General features: G+C 24.6%; 2 protein-coding genes across 3 annotated transcripts in view; one reads left to right on the forward strand and one right to left on the reverse strand.

Annotated features, from left to right (window-relative positions):
- LOC114128458 (phytanoyl-CoA dioxygenase, peroxisomal-like) overlaps positions 1 to 7615 on the forward strand; it is a 114118-nt gene extending 106503 nt beyond the window's left edge. For both annotated transcript variants that reach the window (XM_050208136.1, XM_050208131.1), the window contains exons 2-8: positions 1442 to 1585; positions 2169 to 2343; positions 4962 to 5075; positions 6053 to 6208; positions 6299 to 6433; positions 6768 to 6908; positions 6984 to 7615. In XM_050208136.1, coding sequence (XP_050064093.1) covers positions 1446 to 1585; positions 2169 to 2343; positions 4962 to 5075; positions 6053 to 6208; positions 6299 to 6433; positions 6768 to 6908; positions 6984 to 7037 — 915 coding nt within the window. In that variant the 5' untranslated portion in view covers positions 1442 to 1445 and the 3' untranslated portion in view covers positions 7038 to 7615. The remainder of the gene's footprint in view (positions 1 to 1441; positions 1586 to 2168; positions 2344 to 4961; positions 5076 to 6052; positions 6209 to 6298; positions 6434 to 6767; positions 6909 to 6983) is intronic.
- A 3971-nt stretch (positions 7616 to 11586) lies between these two features.
- On the reverse strand, positions 11587 to 16670 carry LOC126549996 (phytanoyl-CoA dioxygenase, peroxisomal-like). Its single transcript, XM_050200692.1, has 8 exons — positions 16050 to 16670; positions 13937 to 14082; positions 13673 to 13841; positions 13502 to 13615; positions 12985 to 13137; positions 12723 to 12866; positions 12505 to 12645; positions 11587 to 12419 (listed from the first exon to the last, which is right to left on the reverse strand). Exons 1-8 carry the CDS (start codon positions 16050 to 16052, stop codon positions 12366 to 12368), a joined length of 924 nt encoding a protein of 307 aa, XP_050056649.1. The 5' UTR covers positions 16053 to 16670; the 3' UTR covers positions 11587 to 12365.
- Between the last annotated feature and the right edge of the window lie 74 nt (positions 16671 to 16744).

The following is a 16744-nucleotide window of genomic DNA, read 5'->3' on the forward strand; positions in this document are numbered from 1 at the left end:
TTAATGACTTTATTTCGCAGTTTATTCTATGCTATTATACTTCTCATATTATCATTCATCATTTTCAGTTAACTCTGAATGCTCTTTATAGTTTTTTGTTTTATTCAAAATTGGTCCACATTGTGTTTTTTTCTGCTGTGTATGTATATTACTAACCAGTAAGTGGGACGTAGGTATAGTATAATAAACATATTTTTAAATTAAATAAAAAAAACCGTTATTGAAATACTTCAAAGTATTTTATAATGTATAATGTATAATGTTTATTGCATTCAACACAAACCGTCTTTTATTTGTCAAAAAAAAAAAAATGTTTATATCGTACCTCATACTATTATTATAGATACTTTACAATAATACTCTTTACTATTATAACTATTTATTTTATTGTCATAATCAAAGTACAAAATATATGAATTAAAAATACAAATATTTGAAAACTAGCTAGGTATGTATTAAAGGTCGCTGTTTTATTTAATTTATTTAATTAATCAAGTAAGTTTAGCTTATTAAAATATACTTTTTTTTATCTCTAATACGTATTGTATTTATTATTACTATTGTACAACCAGTCACCCAGAATAGCCATCTTTTTGATTAAGATCGACCAACAGTAATGTTTATACTATAAAGTGATTTAATTATTTCAAATACGAATAAGGATAGGTCGTAAAAAAGTATAATAATAGTTTAACATTAAATACAGTTAAAAATGTTATTTAATTTTTTAGACTTTTATCATTAAAAAGTACATAAAAAACATTTTATGTTTTCAAGACAAATATTTCTATATGATGACGTAAAAAATATCGTGCACATTTTCCTTAATGTCGATTGAAAATTAAACTAAGTAAATTGAACATTTCTATTCCTATATTATAATATGTAATATCTATATTTTATGTACTTATAATCGTTTATCTCACCTTAATAATTAAGTGTTTTATGCAATTTTCATTAATAATACTTTGGAAAAAAAAATATGAAACTCTTAACCTGTTATTTATAGTTCATAGAGATTTTTAATTTTAGTGCCATCTTATATACTCGACTATACATGTATACCTATAGATAGTAGACTATACATTTTTTTCAACCAAACGACTTTTGTTTTTCAAGTTTGGCTCTTTTATCTAATAGAAATATCCCTGATGTGAGTTTTAATGTGGTAATACCATTAATTGTATGTTTATTAAAATAATATCCATAAATGTTTTAAATGGTAATAGTATAAAATTAGCATATATAATCACAATAAATAACGTAAACATTTACTGTTTTTTTTATTTCAAATTTTCAAAAGCATGTTAAATTGGTATTTCCATGTTTTTGTTTCATGATTTCATCATACGAATACTTTAAATTGTTTAGTGATAATAGTCTGGACCCAAATTATTATTACTTATTGTTTATAAGTATTTTTTTTTTTTTTTTTTAACAGAATAATGTCACATCAAAAGAAATACAAATATACCTTATCTTCAAACAACGGGATTTTATCATCAGAACAAAGGGATTTTTTCGAAATCAATGGATTTATTATCATTGAACAATTAATACACGAAACATTATTGGATCAATTCAAGTAATTAATAATTACTGTACTTATCCATATAAATTAATTATGGCAATATATACAATGACATAATCAGAATTCAGCTCATTTTTATATAATAATAAATATCTTGTAGCAGTACAACATTTTATCAAGATATTCTATAAACATATACACTCTAATATCCACTACAAACACAAACCCTGATCTTTAAAACTATCCGTTCATTCCTGTTGACCTCAAATAAATGCTAAAACTAACCTGGTGTTGTGACCTACTAATCGACTAACTTACCCCACTCCATACCATGAAGTTCCATCACTCGATAGCTTTTTTCCTTCTCTCAAGTCCACGGTCTTTTTAAATTTAACTTATTTAATTAACCTTTTAGACATGATTTGTACTTGTAAAAAAAAAATTTGATTTTACAACAAATTATTAATTAAAAACAATATATACAAATATATCCTATAAGTTATAATAGCTATGGGTCGTAAGACATTATTTATTATAGTAATAATGAAAGTTATTGGAATACTAATTAAAAAATAAATTAACTTGAATAAATCATTGTGGATTAATTTAATAATTTTATTTTCACTCTGCTTTTTAGACAAAGATTCATCGATATATGTGAAAATAGGATTAATCGAGGAGGAATAACTGTGATGAAAGATATATCATCAATTAAAAAAAATCAAGAAGTCATTTCTAATGAACTTATAGTTAATAAAATTCAAGATATACTATGGGATGACGTATTCCAACAGTACTTTCTACATCCAAAAGTAATTATTTTTCTTATATAACAATTAACAGGCCTACAATTCTTGAGGGTGTTGAAATTGTAAATGACTTGGTTGTATTTTTATTTATATACAATAATTATACACATATATGATATATACGCACATTCTTCTCTTATATCAAATAATAAATCGTATTCAATACTAATTTATATAATAAAATATTTAATAGTAATATGATAGATACACAAAATAAATATTTATTTTACAAAAAAAAAAATTTAATAACTACTATTATGCCATTGATGTATTAATACACAGTGTAGCGGTGTACTATAGTTATTAAAAAAACAAAAATAAGTGTTGAAAATTTTGAACAACTAATTAACTTGTTACGACTTATTTTTGTAATTAAACACCGTTAAACAATATTAAGATGATTTATTCGAAATTGTTTTTGTTATTATTATTATTGTTTTCAATTCGCCGTCGATATAATAACGTAAGAACAGGTCAAATAATATGTTACATAGATATTATATATATTATATACCTATCGTATTTCCCCATATATTGGTTTATAATATGGTTATTATATCGTTTCGAGCGATAATACGAATGTGTGTCAGTTTACGAGAAACTCTAACTACAGAATAAAAATAATTTGGAACCCTCGTTTCTTTGAAAAATCAATAATGTATATTTTGCTATTTTTGTTTTGTTATCAAATGTTTAAATGTACTTTTTATTATTATTATTTGTTGACAACAGACACGTAATTATATTAATATTTCGAACGGATCGTGTTCAATGACATAGTGGTTGGTTTTTAGTGGGCACTCAGGGTCAAAATGTTTAAATAATAATACATTAATACGTGTTTGCGCTTGATGGACGTTGAAAAAAATTTGGCGTCGTATTATTATAGTTACTATTACTATAATTTTACCTGCGGCCTATAAAAACGGATACGTAATGATTTTCGCCGTGTCTATACAGTCGACCGCTATCACTAAAAATAGAGTGTTTAATGTATTGCCGCCACGATATAAAAAAAAATACTAATAGTGTTCGATGAACAACTACCAAGCGAATAACGTCATTTGTAAATTCGCACGGTTAAAATACAACCAACATGTTAGAATAATGTATATAAGCGAATTAGCCAGGCAAAATTTGATCAACGTATTTAGAAGTTTTGTAAAAAAATAAATAAATTGTTGCAATATTATGTTTATGATTTGTGCTTTGCACACGAAAATGTTCTTATATTATATTGAAAATAAAATTACTAAGTTTTTTCTTTTATGTTGTATACTGTTTGAATGAGTCACGACAAATATTAGCATAAATAAAATTATAACGTAATTGCTTTAAAAGAGTGTTTTCAATGCACAGTGGTAAAACAAAATGTGTTTAAAAAGTTTAATATTAATAATAAAAAACAATATTCTTGTGTAGGTGTTATAGTATATTTTAAAATTATTATATCATTGAAACCTGTATAATCGATGTACTTATATTACATTGTAAAAATAACCATAAATATTATGATTTAATACAATATTTAGATTAACCAGATACTATTTTAATACAGTTTATCTTAAAATATAAATACACTTACATACACTTACAGTGTATAACACAAAATAAAATTAAAAATTTTCCGAGTGGTTAGTAAAAATTATAACCAGGTTATTATCATTACTCATTATTAGTATTATTATTTTTTATGAAAGATTTATGAATGAGTAGGTACCTTCTTAAAAATAATTGATCGGAATTAATACAATAAAAACAAAAATAAGTAGAACATTTAAAAAATGTAATATCCCTATATAAAATATTTTACTTAAGCTAGCTTAAAGCCTAAGTTATTATCAAAAAATAATCTTTTCGATACAATCATCATAAATTGAATTCTAAAAGTTTATAATTTATTCTTCAGAGTATATTTTTCATTCATAATAATATCAAACTAATCCTTTATAATTAAATCTCATCATTGCTCAAAATTAAAATTTATTGAAGCATTAAACGTGATAAATTAATCAGTTGTACTCAACGTTATTATTTCTAAATAAAAATAAATTTTTCCTCTTTTATAATTAAAAAGATATTTCTTCGAAAATTGTTAATATCTTTCATGGATATAATGAATGATTTCAAAGTAACTTTTAATAATTATTTAACCAAAAGTAAAGCCAACTTTCTAACTATTTGTATTTCAACATCAACATTGCCCACATTCCACGAATAACTTATGTTTAACTTTCAAAACAATAGATATTTAAAATATTATGTATCATAGTATCTACTTTCAACTTATACTCTCTAGATATTATTCAATTATTGAAACCTGTAGGTATATAGCAATTTTGTTTTTAAGCCAAAACGTCAAAGCTTGGAAAACATATCACTATACTACTAAACAATCATTATGAGATTTGTATTATTAAAAAATTAATTTAAAAAAAGTTAATTATCAAATAACTTGAATAGTTAATTTGTCTATGAGACACAATTATTTGTATTATACTTTCCTGGTAACTTTTGGATATACGTGATAAACATTTTAAATGTTTTGTTTTGTATGTGGAAACGTCACTTTAATTTTATGTTAAAAATAAAAAAAACTAACCATTTAATTATTTTTATAGCTGCTCGATTATGTACAATGTATCACTGGAAACAATATAATGGCAATGCATTCAATGTTAATAAACAAACCTCCAGATACTGGTTCGATGACTTCAAGACATCCAATGCATCAGGTAAATAGATTTTTCTAAGAATTGAAAAAATACAATATTACGTTAGATTCGAAAAACGATTTTGAGTAAAATTTACTGTATATTAATGTTTTGTAAATGTGTTTTACATGTTTGTTATCAACGAATCAGTTAAGATTTTCTCAAGTCTAAAAGCCGAGTAGAATATGGTAAAATTTCCATTTTTCCACATTCTGGTTTTCAAAACTATTGGTCTTTATTAATATTTTTTATGTGTTCACAAATCTTAAACATCGATTTATGACTAAAAGTTTTTTTCCCCTTGATCTAACAATAATTCAATCTGTTAAATCCACTCACACTCTTTATAGAATACGCCATTTTATTGATTTTACAAATAATTTTTTTTTCTGAATATATTTTATTCGATTTATTTGATTAACAATAAACTTAAAATACTTTATCGATGTATAGAAAATAGAAATACTTATTATTATTATATTTACTTTTTATAAAGACTTTACGAGTATTTTTACGTCTTTCTAGCGTCTTATTATATTAATAATAAATATCTAAACTGACCTTATATAGCTATAAATTAAAACTTTAATGTATAATAACATCGTATACATACGTTATAACTTATTAAAAGTCTTAACATTATTTTCAAGTATTAAGTATAATCAAATAAATACCCGGAACGGAAAAAAAATCAACTAATAAAAAACACTATGGTGCACGATAACTAATAATATAATATATATTAGTATGTGATATATTTATATGTTTATAGTAGGTACCTATATATTCATAGTGTAAATATTATATTAGGTAAAGTTTAAATCTGAATGTTTTTAGATGCATTGAGGTATAAGCAGGTATTTAAATCCACGTCAAAAAACATAAAAGTTAAGACTCATGACATTGTATTATAATCGTTAATTAAATTTTGTAATTAATTTAACTCATACACCTTTTATAGTTTTTTGTTATCTTTTATTATATTTAACTATTTTTAGGATTTACATTACTTTGCATTTCGCCCAGCTGACAGAATCGTAGCTACATGGACAGCTATGCAAACGGTTACTAAAGATAACGGATGTCTGTTTGTACTGCCGGGTTCGCATATACATCCGGGTAAACTTCTTCCACACGAATACCCTGAATGGAAAGTAAGAAATATTATGGTGGTTGTATAATTACTGCGTTATTATTATTCATTTATATGATAAAAATATTTTATGGTTCATTGTGTTTAAAAGGGTGGAGTGAATAAAGGTTTCCATGGGATTATCGGCTACGATAATTACCAAAAAAAATATTTGGATATGAATCCTGGTGACACGGTATTATTTCACCCACTTTTAATACACGGATCTGGACCAAATACGTCACAAGTATGTATGATATGTGTGTGTTTAAAACTGTACATTCAAAATATTGCAAAATTTCCTTCAATATATTATAATAATAATTGTTACTTTTAATAGTATACATATTAATAATAAATATGATAATAGTCTGTTATCGTGTTTTATAATATAGAAACGCCAATATATTACCTACCTACAATAATATTTAAAAAAAAAACCCTAAATTATTATTTGCTATTCTTGCGTTAATTGAGTATAACTTATGAATAACGCAATATTTCTTTAATAATATCAATTTATGTAAATATATACCTATTTGCATTGTATGAATACATATATATATATTTGTTGTACAAAGGAAACAAGAAAAGCAATTTCTTGTCATTTTGCATCCTGTGAATGTCAATATATAGATGTAACTGGTACAACGCAACAAAATATCGCTATTGAAGTCAAAGAAATAGCACGTCGGAGAGGTTTCAATGACATGGACTTCAAAGTAATAACATATGTGTATAATATAATAACTACACAACATGACTTAATTAAAATAAAAACATTTCGCATATTTCAGGACTTTTGGAAGTTTCGAAGTCGACTAGTACGTGGATTGAAAATGCATTTATAACGCATCTTAATGACCTGAAAATTTATAAAATTATTGCACATCATTTATTTATCCCTATAACAATTTCAATTAGTGTAGATATTCGTCACAACTATCAATTATAATAATTATCTACCTATATACACAGTACACACAAATACGTTAGATCTCCATAAAATGTTTCTATAAATTCAACACAAATTCAGGGACGTTATTTAAGTTTTTATATGAAGGTAAAAATATTATGAAACCTATTACAACATTTATTTGTGGACCCACACGATTGTTGTCAAAAAAAATATGTCCATATTTTATATTAATTAAAGTAATTTTTTTAACTATGTTATATATTATAATTATATAATAGTTAATAGGCACATACTTAATACCTACTAATACATAAAAGCATTAAGCAAAACAAGAATACATGTAACCTATGTCTAATGACTATAAAATATGAATACTTATTCTACACAAAGCGAAAAAATATTATTCGGCAACGGGCATAATCCTGAGTCACGTAGCTATAAAATATATAATAATGTAAACACATTATTTGTTATGCTTTTAATAAAAATATGTATTTTAATTTCATACAATTGTATATTAAGTACTTAAAAAAATTTTACGCTAAGATTTTTTACAAAACCAAATAATTTCTCAATAAAATTCAAATCATCAACTGTTAAACTATAGCCACTGGACATATCAAACTCAAAGTATCAAGTGAGCCAACTTAAAATTTAAAATTTAATTATGTAATTATTTTATGATATAGGCATTATATAAATTTTAAGTTACAAGAAAAATCAAATTAACAATTTATGTATACTATTTTCATGAATGCGAACAGCAGTTATAAATTATAATCCTATTGCCTATTATATCCAGATTAATTTCTTTTTGATTTTATGATACTTGATTCTTTTAACTTATTCCATTTTTATATATATATTAGCTCCACCCATCATACAAACACGCAAGTCTAGTTTTGAAATTCGCAAAAAACTTCTTTCTTTGTTGCATTGGTGTACCATCGGCGTGCGAACTAATTTAACCGAAATAGGCAATCCGCCTATGGGGAATTGTACCTATATATATAGCACTTTGTATATTTTTCAACTTGGTATAAACTACTTTCTAGACTTTTCTGATATCTTCAAGAATGATCACTGAAACTTTCGTAAAAATCGGTTGAGCAGTTTTTGGATCTATATAACTGACTATAAATTACAAACATATAATAAGGACATTTTCGTTTGTAAGACATTTAAATGATAAACGATAAATTAAAAAAAAATTCCAATACCCAATGCATGGTAATTTGGATCAATTTTATCAATTTTTTTTTATTTAAATATAGTTAATTTAACTTTAATAGTTAATATAAACAAAAATGTTCGTGAACCTAAACGAAATTCATGAGTGAAGTGCTACCATATGTGTTATGTCCATATTATAGCGACCTATAGTGGTTGAAAATAGTAGCTAAAGCATCCCTCTGAGTCTTAAGGAGTCTATTAATATAACTTTTATTGAAATCGGTCCAGTAATTTCAAAATTAGCCATTCCATTAATAAAAAACTCATTTAAAATTTATTTATATATGTATAAATTTTTAAATTATTAATAAATTGTAAATTATATTATCAATAGGTACTGAATTGTTTATAGTTTTAAAAAAAATTAAAATTGACTATAAGTATCAAGTATTCTAATATAACACAATATGATAAACATATAAAAATTATGTAAACAATCGAAGAAGATACAAAAACTGATTATTGAATACCTACCTACCTATAATTGGACTCACTTCACTTCCATAAAGCGTAATATGTACCAATATAGAATTAATTATATTATGATATTAAATTTCAAACCAATGATAAATAATTTAATAATTTATCTTTTGAAATACACTTCTGATCGAAACTTGCTTAAAATCGTGTTTGTAAGCTGATATTTCACTAGAGTATCTGGTAGCTTTTTTTCTTACAAGAGACTAATAAAAAGTAACAAAAATAATATTTAAGTAGGTAGGTAACCATCTTTTGAAATTAATCACAAATTAATAACCCAATTGGTAGACTTTCTATAGTATACCTACGACCTATCTACCTATACTTCCTCAACTAGCAAAATATAAAAATATAAACAAACTAAAAAAAAAATACACCGTTGTAAAAAAATACCCTCATACATTTCTAGCTTTGAAGCTAAAAATCTATAAAAGACGGAAAATAATTGATTTATCTGCACTTTATAAACTTGTAAAAAGTTTTCTTTTTTTTTCATTCATATATTTGTGCAGGTTAATGTTCGTGGACAAGTTTGCTTACTTTTGAAATTCGTTCATGTCTTAGTTTTTTTATTCGTTCTATGTACATATTATATATATTTAGCTAACTTTAATCAAACCTTTAATCAAATTTATTTCGCATGCAATAAAGACACTTAAGTAATAGTTTTCAGATAAATTAAAATAATTAACTGTTCTATAATATTATGGGAACTTATTAGTCATACGATCAGTGATAACCCCAATCCGAAATCTTTTTTAAGCAAAATATATTAATTAAAACATTATAAACATAAGGTACATCGTACAATAAACCAATTTCAACATGTGTAAATATAGGTGCAAATATGGCCCTAATAAAGTTACAACAGTTTTTTCTTGATAAATTATTATATTATTGGCATTAATTGTAAGTTTTCATCTTCGATGGTTTCTCTGCGGACCCTAAACCCAGCACTATAAAACTATTCTCGTACATTATAAAATAAAATATTATATTAATCTATATATATATTTATATATAAGTATAGGTGCACCGTTTTCACCCTATCTACTTGGGTTTGATAATTGATCTGAACTGCGTCAAGATTATTTACAATGAACAACAACTTATCGCATAATGCATATAGACATGTCATCGGATGTAAGTTGTGGTGAAATTTCCTAGATTTCTGTGCGCGATACGAATGAATATTACTCGTAAGTGTGAGGGTACACACGACCGAGTACGATATATAATGCATCTGCACCGGAATAATTCTGCCCTACACTTCCGAGAACATGCCAACGTCGTTTGAATTTAATAGAGTTCTAATATATGTATATAAATTAAAATGTATGACTACAATAGTACAATGTATGTTGTATACATTCAAAAATAAAAATAATCCATTTCTGTCGCAGTTATCGTTTTGAATATGATAGGACAGGTACCTACCCTATAGGTTTATTATACAATTTACATTTACCGATAACATGACATTTGTACAGATGAATTCTGCATCCGATGTCAACGGAAAAGACCAAGGCGTATTGTTGGTACGTAACTACGCAAGTCGTAGATAAGTACTGATTATGTAATAATACGTATAGATACAAAGTAAAATAATTGTATACACCTGTTACTAATTCAGAAATATAAAGTTCAAAATTAGCTGACATCTGTATTGCGAAATCTAATAAAACCTATAAGATACATACGACTTTTTTTCATGCAGCGAATAAGAATACGGTAAACAGATTTATCTCTCGACAGTCGACCCCAATCAAATAATTGACATGTCCTAAATAATTTCAAAAAAATGCCAGTAAATATAACTTTATGACATTCCTTGAAACGGAGTTACGAGTGTTACGACCCTCTAAAACCTCCTCACTACTATATTTAGATTATGGTTATATTATACTGTATTTATTTTATTGATTTCATCAAAAAAAACTTAAAAGGGCATATTGATCACAGAAACAAATAATCGATAGGTATTAGATAGGTATAACACAATGATTTATCGTTATCAACATAACGAAAAAATAAAAACAAAAAATAAAGGTACCTACCTACCTAACATATAATTGTAAAAACAATGTTATTTATGATACTGGTAAACCTTTGGTAGATGATTAATAATTATTAAAATTTCAAATACATTAAAAAAATGTATTTTTTTTTTTTTAGTTGAGTTATGACATTTTATATGGTTATAAAATTTGTATGTTTTTTGATATAAACAAATACAAATGACTGTGTTTAAAATATATTGTCAGTACCTTGATTTCAAAATTTATACCTACTTATCGAGTAAACTACCTACATTAATAAATAGTAAACCACATCTCAAATGACTTAATTGAAATATTAATGTTCGACAATTTTTATATTTTTATAGCAAGATAGTATTTTATAAAGAAATTATTATTTATGAAATCATTATAATTATTATTAAAATAGTATCAAAAAATTATTGTATAAATAATAGTTTATTATTATAATAAATTTGCACTTATGCTACCAATTCCCTCATAAAGGGTATTAAATCCAAATAACTTAATCTATTATAAATTTATAAACCCTTACCACTAGCTAAGCAAACCTTTCTTAAGTTAAGAATCTTAACCAAAATAAAGTATACCTGAAGATAACTTTTACACTATTGAGTAAGGTAGCTTTCCCATTTTTTTCATCTTGATGTTATTACTGATGAATCATGATATCTTCATTACTTACACAACTACGGTTAGGTTTAAATAGTTAAATTACATTATAAACAATTTTAAAAAAGTGTTTTTTTTTTTATTTAGTCGGTACAATTTTCCATTATTAAGCCTAGCCCAGTCAAAAGTAAGTATACTGTGCATGTTTTTGATGTATACAAATATATAATGATAAATAATATAGATTAAAAAGAAACAACACTTTAGGTAACATTTGCAAAAGTATCATAGAAATATAAAAATTGAATGCAAATTATTTTTAAAAAAAGTGCCTAACTGTTACATCAAAATATCAAAAGTAATAGGTATTATATAATTTAAACAATAAGTGTTATAACTTCATAAGTTTATACAATAATTATAATTATTATAACCAAGGAAATTTTGATAAATATAATATTTTGAGTGTAGACACTGTAGACCATATTTTCCTAAAATGTTTCTTAAAAAATATTTTTATACTGAGCTGGAAAATTACTTAAAAAGCATACATTTTTTGCTTACTTGTTAAGTTTCAAACAATACTAGAATAGTAAAAAACAACAATCAACAACTAAATTTATACAGATTAAATTATAAAATTTTAAATAGATTATAAAATAATATACCCATAGAACATCATTCATCATAAACTTAAAAAGTTTGTATTTTTTTCATGAGTCCACATTTTTTTATGATACCTATACTATGTATACCCCTGTATATGCTCCAATATACCATTAATAATTATCATACTTATATTAAAAGTTAGTTTATATAAGTTTAAGTTTAAACATAATACAAAATCCACAACCATATTTGAATTTTTCAATATTATAATAGAATTTATTTTACTATTACAAATTTGCTCTGACTCCACGAATAAGTCGACTATGATGTTTCCAGATAAACTATAAGAAAAAAAAAGATCTAATGTAATGTAAAATTAATGTTTAGTTTATATCATGACTAAAATATTAATTAATAATTACATACTGTGTAATCAACATCTATTATTCCTTTTTTAGCCATTATATCAATTACTTCATTTTTTATGTTATCTTGAGTTGTACCAGATACATCTATATAATTACAGTTGGATGAAGCATAATGAACAGAAATGGCTTTACGAAATCCCTGGAGAAAAAAATTAAAATGAACATGCAATTTTATAAATAACACAAACACTTAGATTAATAAATTATATATAATACTTGTGTTTTATTTATTCCTGATCCATGAATCAACAAAGGGTGGAAAAAAACTGTATCCCCTTTTTCCATTTCCAAAAACACCTTTTTTGGATCATCATTATTATTGTTAGTTTTTAATTCATGGTACAATTTATTTATTTCACCCTACAAAAATTACAATTACACTTTTAACTAAGCTACAATGTTTAATTCAATAGGTATATGATGTAATTAACTATAAATACTTCAATATTGAATTTTAGTATAAATAAATTAAACTAACATCTTTAGGTTCTGGATAAGTATGTGGATACAAATCACCAGTATGAGTTCCTGGTAACACATATAGACACCCATTGTTCACTGTAATTGGAACACAAGCTGTCCATGCCGCTACAATCAAGTTAGCAGGACGAAATGGGAAATAATGAAGATCCTTAAAAAAATAAACATAAATTAATACTTGCTCACACACCATTTCATACAATACAAAATTAGTAAGTAAAAAGGAAATAGTAAATTTTAGGCAAGTTTTATATAATACTATCTGTGCCGAAAACAATGTTGCACATAATTTTTATTAACAAAATTTAAATGACTGATGTACTAGTATTTATTTTTAATATTAAATAAAAGCTGTGAACAAGAAAAATACAATTACCTACTGTCAAAACAGAAATACAGAATTGAGACTATTTTTATTTTTTTTTATAGAAAAATAGTGATTTTTACTTATTATCTTTTACTCACATACAGTCCATATATTAATATTTTAAATGCAAAAATATAAGTTTATATACTTGATGAACTGGATGGCGAGAACTATTCGTACCAATATCTGGTTGTTTGTTGATAAACATTGAATGCATACCCATGACATTTGGTCCAATAAAACTTTCTACATAGTCCACCATCTATATTTAAAAAAATTACTTTATTACTGATTATCTAACCTGTTATTTGAACAGTACCTTTGGGTATCTAGCATATTCATAAAATTCGTCGTCCCAAAGAATATCCTGTGCTTTACCATATAAATACTCTCCTTGATCTCCTGTTTTCATGCGAGATATGTCTTTCATCATAGTTATATTTTGATTTTGTGGAACTTTTTCATGACATAATTCTATAAATCGGTTGCTATTATTTCACAAATAACATTTGTATTAGAAATTAGTATCATAATACTTTACTTAAAACATATTAAAACATTTTAATTCAAAAAATACTATTACCAGCATCTATCTAACAAATAATCAGGTATTAGTTTAGGAACTACTAAATATCCATTTATTTCATAAAAATCACGTTGTTGTTTCGTTAACATTAAATCTGATACAGAATATTTATACTCAGAAATATTTTGATCGAATTGATGTTCCTGTAAATTAAAAAAAAAAAGATTATATTAGTCACTAAATTATTTAATAACTACCATAAAATATACATTCCTTTTTAATAACAGAATAACGCTTTTAATAATTATATAAATTATGCATTATACATAATATACCTAAATATATAACATTTTATATTACTTTTAAGAATATTTTGTTCATAATCTTCTTTAATTGAAGTCATATATTATACTACACAGATATTAAGTATAAATGATTACATTATTATTTGTTAGTATTTATTTTCAGTTATTTACTATGAAATAGTTATAATAAATATATTGGTATGTATAGTTATAAAATTCTATCTGAATTAATTTAAAGAATTTACTTTCCAAAGAAAAAAATTATTATTGACTTTAAAGAAGAATTTACAATTTATAAAATAAGATTTTTTTTAAAAGCTAAAATTTATTTTTGTTACAAAACAGGTTTACACCCAAGTAAATATGGTACATATCACATAAAGTGGTTAAGTAACAATATTGCTAGCTTAAAAATTATAATGTTTACAACTAAATTCATACAATAAAGAAAGAGGGGTCCTCAATAGCTAATTTCATTAATCTATCAATTGATTTGTTTGATGTATAATAAATTAAATAGAAAAGAATGTAGAAAATATTACTATAACAAGTAGTCCATAAAGCACTTAAAAATTAATTAGGGAAAGAAATAAGGGAGAATCAATAATAGATGTAATGAGATTTTTAAGAAAAATAATGCTATAGGAATTACGACGTTTGGCTAAAGAAGATAATTTGAACTTAGATGTTATAGAAAAGTAGTCATGAAACGACAAGGAATTTTTAGGGTTTAGATGATATAATTGAGGAACTCCCTTTAGATGTCTTCAAGTTGACCACTAGAGTCAGCACAATGAAGGTACTAAACCACAGAGCTGTATTCGAGGGTAGATCTGACGAGAGCACTGTATAAAGATTTAAGTGAATTGGCAATTTTAAGCTCTCATGAAATTCTTTTAATGAACTCCAGCAATGTATATATGTTTTGCATGTAATGAAGTTAATATATGAACATGGTAATAGTGAGGGTACGTATAAGATGCCTAAGTCATGAATACAGTCAATTGATAGGAATCCAACATCATTTAATAATTATCTATGAACCATATACATTTCTATTTTTTTTTTATTTAAAGAAATATAGCTAAATTATTATTTTTTTGTTTGTACGATAATAAAATAAATAATATGCAACAAGATTAACAAGACTAATGAATATGTATAGGTTTTATATTTAATTGGTAATTGTCTGTATAATGGTTAAAATATAAAATAATTTATAGCATGAAGTATTTCTTTAAAAAAAAATAAAAATAAAAGTAAGATCTTACATTATCTTTTAGCTATAACAAAAACAAGTAAATCAATAGATAGATAGGTGTAAAACTAGTATTTTTATATACCTAAATACACAATTTTATTAAATATGTACAAATTTCTTAATTCTGATTAAAATCACATTCATCTAATCACACTTCATAACATTAATTTAATTAATATGTTATGAAATATTATGTATAATCTGTCAAAAATTATAATTGAGAATATTGTAATAAATGATTTATAAATTTATTCACTACCTATATGATTACAATTTTTAAAATGTATTAAAAATCAAAACTCTTAGTTACATGTTTTGGAAAAATAATAACATAAAAATACACACCCTAAAAATAAGTTATTATGTCACCTATTAAATAAGCTTATAGTATATTGTCACAAGTACTATTATTTAAGTATACAGGCATACTCAACCGAGGCATTATATTGGTTTTATTTTGTTCTTAGATTATAATTTTAAACTATTTAAATTTAATCCATAATCCTCTCTTATTACCCAACACTATTAAAATAAAAATTCTGTATCTTAATAAATAAACAAAAAAAAAAAAAAATGGGAAACAACAATAAAACATTTCACTCACCATTGTACTGTTTCAATAAGCAGTAGTAATAAATGCACTCCACAAAAAAGGTTGATCGTTGATGGAATGACTGAGTTAAAGTCTTTAGACGAACCAAAATATTGTTTGTTATAATCTTATATTAAATCTAATAAAGTGTTAAGTATTTATAAATTCAGAAGTGGATAATAGTATAATAGTACTACTGTTGACTGAAGATACCTAGTTCACTAATTGAAGCACAGAATAAAAAAATCTGAATAATTAATCTGAGGTTGTAGTTGTGGTTGTAATGGTCAGTAACTAGTAGTACTACTAGTACAAAATTTAGTAGAAATACTATTATCAAGTATATAATTTATATTTGATGGAGTTGGTGTATTTGTATATTTTAATAATTCATTGTTACATCACAGAATAGATTAATAGTTGAATCTATTCTGTTGATTGTATTTTGTGCTAATATCATAGACCTTTCACCTCAGTAATTGTTCTGTGCCTCTGTATTAATAGCAAGGTAGATCCCACCTTGACATTCTTGTCTGAAACGTCAATTAAGTTCAACAATCCAATAATATAATCTTAAAAAGTTTAAAATTGAAATAAAAAAATTGTATGATCATAGATAACAAACTTGATAAACAGTTAACGCGTATCAAACGAGAATAAATATTATCTCTCTCATATACAGCTGCAGCTGTTCTCCCCAAATGTGA

Source organism: Aphis gossypii, chromosome 1, assembly GCF_020184175.1.
Source record: "Aphis gossypii isolate Hap1 chromosome 1, ASM2018417v2, whole genome shotgun sequence".
Taxonomy (NCBI): domain Eukaryota; kingdom Metazoa; phylum Arthropoda; class Insecta; order Hemiptera; family Aphididae; genus Aphis; species Aphis gossypii.